Source organism: Oncorhynchus mykiss, chromosome Y, assembly GCF_013265735.2.
Source record: "Oncorhynchus mykiss isolate Arlee chromosome Y, USDA_OmykA_1.1, whole genome shotgun sequence".
NCBI classification, from domain to species: domain Eukaryota; kingdom Metazoa; phylum Chordata; class Actinopteri; order Salmoniformes; family Salmonidae; genus Oncorhynchus; species Oncorhynchus mykiss.
In genome coordinates, this window is record NC_048593.1 from 13,778,209 (window position 1) to 13,787,810 (window position 9,602).

Genomic DNA, 9,602 nt, shown 5'->3' on the forward strand with positions numbered 1-9,602 from the left:
ATTTGAAGTACTCTACTGCAACGAAAGTACAGTGCCAGTCAAAAGTTTGGACACACCTACTCATTCAAGGGTTTATCTTAATTTTTTTACAATTTTCTACATTGTAGAATAATAGTGAAGACATCAAATCTATGAAATAACACATATGGAATCATGAAGTAACCAAAAAAGTGTCAAACAGATCAAAATCTATTTTATATTTGAGATTCTTCAACGTCGCCACCATTTGCCTTGTTCATTAGAGTTACCAGCCTCAGAAATTGCAGCCCAAATAAACGCTTCACAGAGTTCAAGTAAAAGACAGATCTCAACATCAACTGTTCAGAGGAGACTGAATCGGGCATTCATTGTCAAATTGCTGCAAAGAAACCACTACTAAAGGACACCAATAAGAAGAAGAGACTTGCTTGTGCCAAGAAACAAGAGCAATGGACATTAGACCGGTGGAAATCTGTACTTTGGTGTGATGAGTACAAATTTGACATTTCTGCTTCCAATCGCTGTGTCTTTGTGAGACGCAGAGTAGGTGAACGAATGATTTCCGCATGTGTGGTTCACACTGTGAAGCATGGAGGAGGAGGTGTGATGTGTGGGAGTGCTTTGCTGGTGACACTGTCTGTGATTTATTTAGAATTCAAGGCACACTTAACCAGCATGGCTACCACATCATTCTGCAGCGATACGCCATCCCATCTGGTTTGCGCTTATTAAGACTATCTTTTGTTTTTCAACAGGACAATGGCCCAACACACCTCCAGGCTGGGTAAGGGCTATTTGACCAAGAAGGAGAGTGATGGAGTGCTGCATCAGATGACCTGGCCTCCACAATCATCCAACCTCAACCCAATTGAGATGGTTTGGGATGAGTTGGACCGCAGGGTGAAGGAAAAGCAGCGAACAAGTTCTCAGTATATGTAGAAATTCCTTTAAGACTGTTGGAAAATAATTCCAGGTGAAGCTGGTTGAGAGAATGTCAAGCGTGTGCAAAGCTGTCATCAAGGCAAAGGGTGGCTACTTTGAAGAATCTAAAAATACATTATATTTGGACTTGTTTAACACTTTTTTCAGTTACTACATTATTCCATATGTGTTATTTCCTAGTTATGATTTCTTCACTATTATTTCACTATTATTCTACAATAACAATAAATAAAAATGATATAAGGAGTAGGCGTATCCAAACTTTTGACTGGTACTGTATTTTAGAAATGCAACGTCTTCAAAAGAGCTCTTTAGGCTCAAACAGGTTGTGGCAGGTTTTTTGTGTGCTGCCAGGATGACATAGCTCAGCCAAATACTTTTCTACAGCCCATTGCTCCGCCTTCCTCTCTCTGGTTTAACTCACTGAGAAAATCTTGATGGAAGTACAGAGAGACTTCTTGACAGAGATGTGACCTGCCCGGACATCAGGAACGATCTGCCCATATTGTCGATACCTAAAGTTGATTATTTCAAAGGACTATCTATCCGGACAAACTCTGGCAATGGGGAAACTTTTGCTATTTTCATTGGTTTCTTTTCTTTTGCTGGATGTGACATTTCAATCCAAAGGTAAAGACAACCATTGACAACATTTGATCAAAAAGTAATAATTCTTGAAAGACGTCGAAACTAAAATGCTAATCTAATAATTTAGGAAATGTTTAGTACAGATGCTTGTTCCCTTTTTTGTTTCCAACTGTGGGATTTATCAAGTTTTTTTAGCAGAATTGAATGCATGTTTAGCACTATGAAATCCTTATTTTTTGTTGTTGCAGTAACTTGCACATCTTTACACAGTAGTTATGTGAATCACTAAAGCATTGTGTAAGATTTGATGAATCTACCTTGTACAGATAGAGGTTTCTTTATCTCTCCTGACTCACACGCTTGTCATGTGTTCCCGCATGTTACTTTGAATACCACACCTTTGACTTACAGCGGAGGCCATTCCATGTTAGCAGCTCTTCTCATTTCCATAGTTATTCAACTAAGTCATTACATGTCAAAATACCTTAACTTTACTAAATTGACTGTATGCTTTAGGATATTAGAAAAACAAATGTGCAGTGTTTTGTTTCCTGCATATTTCTCTCTTTCAATTATTTACCGTCACATGTTATGTATCCCTATGGAAATGAACGCCGTTAACCAAATAAATGAATACGGACGTGAAAAACAAACAACAAACGCTGTTTTGAATAGCCTGTAGTTTCAGTGTGTTGTTATGGTACCAAATCCTAATGTCTCCCCCTCTTCATGTACTTCCCCAGGGAAAAGGGCCAAGAAATCCAAGTGGAACATCACTGTAAATCCCAGAACATTTAAAGGAAAAATCATACAGTTAAAGTCTGTCTCTCTCCCTAATGCCTGCCAACAGACACAACAAGCACCCCATTATTCTGGCCCCCCCACTGCCTCTGCTCCTACCCCTCCGGCGCTGTGGTTGCTAAGCAACGACACAGCGCCGTACCTCGCCGGCCCCCTGAGCAGGTGGGTCATCCCCAGTTTTTACATGCTGGCCATTGTCGTGGGGATCCCGGCCAACATCGCCATCTTGTCCGCCGTGGCCACCGAAGTCAGGCGGGTGTCGTCGGCCATCCTCTACTGCAGCCTGGCCGTCTCCGACCTCTTTCTCCTCCTCTCCCTCGTCTTCAAGGCCCACTACCATCTCCACGGCAACCACTGGGTGTTCGGCGAGATTGCCTGCCGCATCGTCACAGCCTGTTTCTACGGCAACCTGTACTGCTCGGCACACACGCTAGCCTGTATTAGCGTCAAACGCTACCTGGCCGTGGTGCGCCCGTTTCTCTACAAGAGCCTCCCCAAGAGGGCCTATACCGCCTGGGCCAGTGTGGTTGTTTGGGGGGTGTTTGGGGCTGCTGTCATACCCGAGCTCCTGGTCCGGCAGAGCTACCACCTCCCTCAGCTAGGCCTCACCACTTGCCATGATGTTCTTCCACTGGACTACAGCTCCCATGCTCCTCTGCTCTACTACAAGCTGGGCCTGACCTTTCTGGGTCTACTAGTCCCGCTGTTGGTCACAGCTGTGTGTTATGCACGGATAGTCCGAGAACTCAACCACTCACACCACGACTGGGCGCTGTATGTCAAGGCTAGCTCGCTGGTGTTTGTGATTTTTGTGGCATGTTTCGGCCCCGCCGGGACCCTCCACTTCCTGCATTATGTGCGTCTGTTGGCGGGTGAAGAGGACAGCTTCTACGGCTACTTCAATGTGGCAGTGTGTCTGTGCTGTCTGCATGCCTGCCTGGACCCATTCCTCTTCCTCCTTATGTCCAAATCAACCGGATCCAAACTCCACTTCATGACTCTGAGCATCTCCACCTGAATCTTAATCCGGAACAAAAGTACAAAATAATCCACATTTATTCCATGGTCTTCAAGGGGAAGACCATGAGCATCCCCACCTGAATTTGACGTAACCTGGATTAGAATTTGGACCGCAACATCAGGCCTAAATTTGGATCAGCCACTTCAATCTAGATCTCAACTATGTGACTGACTATCGGAAGATAAGGCCAGAAACTGGATCACAGTTTGAGACAGTTATGGATCTCAGTGAGGTTTCTCATCTCAGATCCAGTTTAATATGTGAAATCGGTTTAGATCTGTGTGTGACTTTTTTTTCTTTTTTTAACCCTTATTTTACCAGGTAAATTGACTGAGAACACATTCTCATTTACAGCAAAGACATGGGGAGTAGTTACAGGGGAGAGGAGAGGGGATGAATGAGTCAATTGGCAATTTGTTGTTGGCAAGTCATAAACGGGACCCTTCGGTTGGAAGGGAGAGAGAGAGGAACGTCAACTACTGTATCAATGTTGGGACTCTGAGTAGACCGGACTGGAATTCTGTGTGTGTGTGTGTGTGTGTGTGTGTGTGTGTGTGTGTGTGTGTGTGTGTGTGTGTGTGGGCCTATATATGCCTATTGTATGTGTTGTCTACTTACAAAACCTATTAAAAATGTTTTTAAGGATACATGTGAAATATTTACATTTGACCAAATAATGTATACATTCCAACATATATTACAGATGTACTTCAAATGTAAACACAGTGGCTTCAGAGTATTCACACCTCTTTACTTTTTCCACATTTTGTTGTGTTACAAAGTGGGATTAAAATGTATTTAATTGTGAATTTTTTTGTCAAAGATCGACACAAAATACTCTGTCAATATGGAAGAACAATTCTAAAATGTGTAAAACATTCATGAAAAATAATACACTAGTATATCTTGATTAGATAAGTATTCAACCCGCTAGGTCAATATGTGTTAGATTCACCTTGGCCACGATTATAGCTGTGAGTCTTTCTGGGTAAGTCTCTCAGAGCATTCCACACCTGGATTGTGCAACATTTTCATTATCCTTTTCATAATTCTTCAAGATCTGTCAAATTGGTTGTTGATCATTGCTAGACAACCATTTTCAGGTCTTGCCATAGATTTTCAATGAGATTTAACCTTTCTAGGGCAGGCGTTCCGCTAACATTCCGCTGAAAAGGCAGCGCGCGAAATTCAAAAATATTTTTCCGAAATATGTAACTTTCACACATTAACAAGTCCAATACAGCAAATGAAAGATACACTTCTTGTTAATCAACCCATCGTGTCCGATTTCAAAAAGGCTTTACAGCAAAAGCACAACACATGATTATGTTAGATCACCGCCAAGTCAAAAAAACACACAGCCATTTTTCCAGCCAAAGATTGGAGTCACAAAAAGCAGAAATATAGATAAAATAACCTTTGATGATCTTCATCAGATGACACTCATAGGACATCATGTAACACAATACACAAATGTTTTGTTCGATAATGTGCATATTTACATCCAAAAATCTCAGTTAACATTGGTGCGTTACGTGCAGTAATGTTTTGATTCCAAAACATCCAGTGATTTTGCAGAAATACTCATAATAAACATTGATAGAAGATACAATTGTTATTCACAGAATTAAAGATAGACTTCTCCTTAATGCAACCACTGTGTCAGATTTTTTAAAAACTTTACGGAAAAAGCATAATCTGAGAACGGCGCTCAGAGCCCAATCCAGCCAGAGAAATATCTGCCATTTTGGAGTCAACAGAAGTTAGAAATAACACTATAAATATTCATCAGATCTTTATCAGAATGCACTCCCAGGAATCCCAGTTCGACAATAAATGACTGATTTGTTCAATACAATTCCATAAAGTCCATCATTTATGTCCAAATAGCCACTTGTTGTTAGCGTGTTCAGCCCACTAATCCATCTTCATGAGGCGCGAGCACTTCGTCCAGACAAAAACTCGAAAAGTTCCATTACAGGTCGTAGAAACAAGTCAAACGATGTATGGAATCAATCTTTAGGATGTTTTTAACATAAAACATCAACAATGTTCCAACCGGAGAATTCCTATGTCTGAAGAAAAGCCATGGAACGAGAGCTAACTCTGTCGGGAACGCGCGTCACGAGCCCGAGACACTCTGCCAGACCACTGACTCAAATAGGTCTCATAAGCTCCCCCTTTATAGTAGAATCCTCAAACCAGTTTCTAAAGACGGTTGACATCTAGTGGAAGCCGTAGGAAGTGCAACTTGACTCCATAGACACTGTGTATTCGGTAGGCCAAGCTTTGAAAAACTACAAACCTCAGATTTCCCACTTCCTGGTTGGATTTTTCTCAGGTTTTCGTCTGTCATATGAGTTCTGTTATAATCACAGACATCATTCAAACAGTTTTAGAAACTTCAGAGTGTTTTCTATAAAATACTAATAATAATATGCATGAATTAGCATCTGGGACAGAGTAGGAGGCAGTTCACTCTGGGTACGCTATCCATTCAAAAGTGAAAATGCTGCCCCCTATCCCAAAAGAGTTAAGTCAAAACTGTAACTCGGCCACTCAGGGACATTCACTGTCTTCTTAGTAAACAACTCCAGTGTAGATTTGGCCTAGGTTTTTGTCCTGCTGAAAGGTGAATTCATCTCCCAGTGTCTGGCGGAAAGAAGACTGAACCAGATATTCCTCTATGATTTTGCTTGTGCTTAGCTCCATTCCATAGATTTTTTTGTCCTGATAACTCCCCGGTCCTTAACGATTACAAGCATACCCATAACATGATGCAGCCACCACTATGCTTGAAAATATAGAGTGTGCTACTCGGCAATGGGTTGTATTGGATTTGCCCCAAACATAACCCTTTACAGTGCATTCGGAAAGTATTCAGGTTACAGCCTTATTCTAAATGTTTTATTTGATTTTATTTCACCTTTATTTAACCAGGTAGGCCTGTTGAGAACAAGTTCTCATTTCCAACTGCGACCTGGCCAAGATAAAGCATAGCAGTGTGAACAGACAACAACACAGAGTTACACATGGAGTAAACAATAAACAAGTCAATAACACAGTAGAAAAAAAAGAGTCTATACATTGTATGCAAAAGGCATGAGGAGGTAGGCGAATAATTACAATTTTGCAGATTAACACTGGAGTGATAAATGATCAGATGGTCATGTACAGGTAGAGGTACTGGTGTGCAGAAGAGCAGAAAAGTAAATAAATAAAAACAGTATGGGGATGAGGTAGGTAAATTGGGTGGGCTATTTACCGATGGACTATGTACAGCTGCAGCGATCGGTTAGCTGCTCAGATAGCAGATGTTTAAAGTTGGTGAGGGAGATAAAACTCTCCAACTTCAGCAATTTTTGCAATTCGTTCCAGTCACAGGCAGCAGAGAACTGGAAGGAAAGGCGGCCAAATGAGGTGTTGGCTTTAGGGATGATCAGTGAGATACACCTGCTGGAGTGCATGCTACGGGTGGGTGTTGCCATCATGACCAGTGAACTGAGATAAGGCGGAGCTGTACCTAGCATGGACTTGTAGATGACCTGGAGCCAGTGGGTCTGGCGACGAATATGTAGCGAGGGCCAGCCGACTAGGTGCATACAGGTCGCAGTGGTGGGTGGTATAAGGTGCTTTAGAAACAAAACAGATGGCACTGTGATAAACTGCATCCAGTTTGCTGAGTAGAGTATTGGAAGCTATTTTGTAGATGACATCGCCGAAGTCGAGGATCGGTAGGATAGTCAGTTTTACTAGGGTAAGTTTGGCGGCGTGAGTGGGGGCTTTGTTGCGGAATAGAAAGCCGACTCTAGATTTGATTTTAGATTAGAGATGTTTGATATGAGTCTGGAAGGAGAGTTTACAGTCTAGCCAGACACCTAGGTACTTATAGATGTCCACATATTCTAGGTCGGAACCATCCAGGGTGGTGATGCTAGTCGGGCGTGCGGGTGCAGGCAACGAACGGTTGAAAAGCATGCATTTGGTTTTACTAGTGTTTAAGAGCAGTTGGTGGCCACGGAAGGAGTGTTGTATGGCATTGAAGCTCGTTTGGAGGTTAGATAGCACAGTGTCCAAGGAAGGGCCAGAAGTATACAGAATGGTGTCGTCTGCGTAGAGGTGGATCAGGGAATCGCCCGCAGCAAGAGCAACATCATTGATATATACAGAGAAAAGAGTTGGCCCGAGAATTGAACCCTGTGGCACCCCCATAGAGACTGCCAGAGGACCGGACAACATGCCCTCCGATTTGACACACTGAACTCTGTCTGCAAAGTAGTTGGTGAACCAGGCAAGGCAGTCATTAGAAAAACCGAGGCTACTGAGTCTGCCGATAAGAATGTGGTGATTGACAGAGTCGAAAGCCTTGGCCAGGTCGATGAAGACGGCTGCACAGTACTGTCTTTTATCGATGGCGGTTATGATATCGTTCAGTACCTTGAGCGTGGCTGAGGTGCACCCGTGACCGGCTCGGAAACCAGATTGCACAGCGGAGAAGGTACGGTGGGATTCGAGATGGTCAGTGGCCTGTTTGTTGACTTGGCTTTCGAAGACCTTTGATAGAAAGGGCAGGATGGATATAGGTCTGTAACAGTTTGGGTCCAGGGTGTCTCCCCCTTTGAAGAGGGGGATGACTGCGGCAGCTTTCCAATCCTTGGGGATCTCAGATGATATGAAAGAGAGGTTGAACAGGCTGGTAATAGGGGTTGTGACAATGGCGGCGGATAGTTTCAGAAATAGAGGGTCCAGATTGTCAAGCCCAGCTTATTTGTACGGGTCCAGGTTTTGCAGCTCTTTCAGAACATCTGCTATCTGGATTTGGGTAAAGGAGAAGCTGGTGAGACTTGGATAAAATAGTTTTTGTTCCTCATTAATCTACACACAATACCCCAAAATGACAAAGCAAAAACAGGTTTTTAGAAATGTTTGCAAATGTAAAAAATAAAATAAAAACTGAAATATTACATTTACATAAGTTTTCAGACCTTTTACTCAGTACTGTGTTGAAGTACCTTTGGCAGCACTTACAGCCTTGAGTCTTCTTGGGAGATTCTCCAATTCTTCTCTGCAGATCCTCTCAAGCTCTGTCAGATTGAATGGGGAGCGTTGCTGCACAGCTATTTTCAGGTCTCTCCAGAGATGTTCGAACGGGTTAAAGTCCGGGCTCTGACTGGGCCACTAAAGGACATTCAGAGACTTGTTCCGAAGCCACTCCTCCGTTGTCTTGGTTGTGTGCTTAGAGTCGTTGTCCTGTTGGTGAACCTCTGCAAAGGTGAACCTTTGCTCCAGTCTGAGGTACTGAGCGCTCTGGAGCAGGTTTACATCAAGGACCTCTCTGTACTTTGTTCCGTTCATCTTTGCCTCAATCCTGACTAGTCTCCCTGTCCCTGACGCTTATAAACATCCCCATAGCATGAAGCTGCCACCACCATGCTTCACTGTAGGGATGGTGCCAGGTTTCCTCCAGACGTGACGCTTGGCATTCAGGCCAAAGATTTCAATTTTGTTTTCATCATACCAGAGAATCTTGTTTCTCATGGTCTGAGAGTCTTTAGGTGTCTTTTGGCAAACTCCAAGCAGGCTGTCATGTGCCTTTTACTGAGGATTGGCTTCTGTCTTCCTTCTGATTGGTGGAGTGCTGTAGAGATGATTGTCCTCCTGGAAGGTTCTCCCATCTCCACAGAGGAACTCTGGAGCTCTATAGAGTGACCATCGGGTTCTTGCTCACCTCCCTGACCAAGGCCCTTCTCCCCCGATTACTCAGTTTGGCCAGGCAGCCAACTCTAGGAAGAGTATTGTACTATTAGCTAGCTGGCTTGCTACAACAGGCCACTGTGTGTAAGCTAATGAGATGCATGTTAGCTAGCTAGCTAGGTTTGGGGGTTGAGGTTGCTTGATGTTCATAGCTAGCTAGCAGCACAAGCAGACATTGTTTTGCAAATCTCTCTTCACCCAACATCAACAACAACAATCTCTGAAATCCTCCTCCATGCCATTGACCTTATGATTTTTGTCTCTGTACGTATCTGTCGCGCCGCTCACCTTCCTACAATCCCCTGCGCATTGCTCCGCATTCTCCTGTGGAAAATAAATGGGGGTGGAACTTCGTCTGGTGAATTCAGAAGTGGTGGAAACCCTAGCCTCTTTAAAATCACATGCACTTAAATCAGTCTCATTACAATTGCAGAACTGGCAGCGTACAAACTTAACCTGTAAACACAGAACACAAGATAACAGAAGATAACAGAATTTCAGCAGGCAAGAAAATAGC

At 43.2% G+C, this 9,602-nt stretch overlaps 1 protein-coding gene across 1 annotated transcript; it reads left to right on the plus strand.

The window, feature by feature from the left end:
- Positions 1 to 1,190: 1,190 nt before the first annotated feature.
- Positions 1,191 to 4,497, plus strand: LOC110509678 (proteinase-activated receptor 3). The gene is made up of 2 exons (XM_021590701.2): positions 1,191 to 1,551; positions 2,253 to 4,497. Exons 1-2 carry the CDS (start codon positions 1,485 to 1,487, stop codon positions 3,326 to 3,328), a joined length of 1,143 nt encoding a protein of 380 aa, XP_021446376.2. The 5' UTR covers positions 1,191 to 1,484; the 3' UTR covers positions 3,329 to 4,497.
- Positions 4,498 to 9,602: the final 5,105 nt, after the last annotated feature.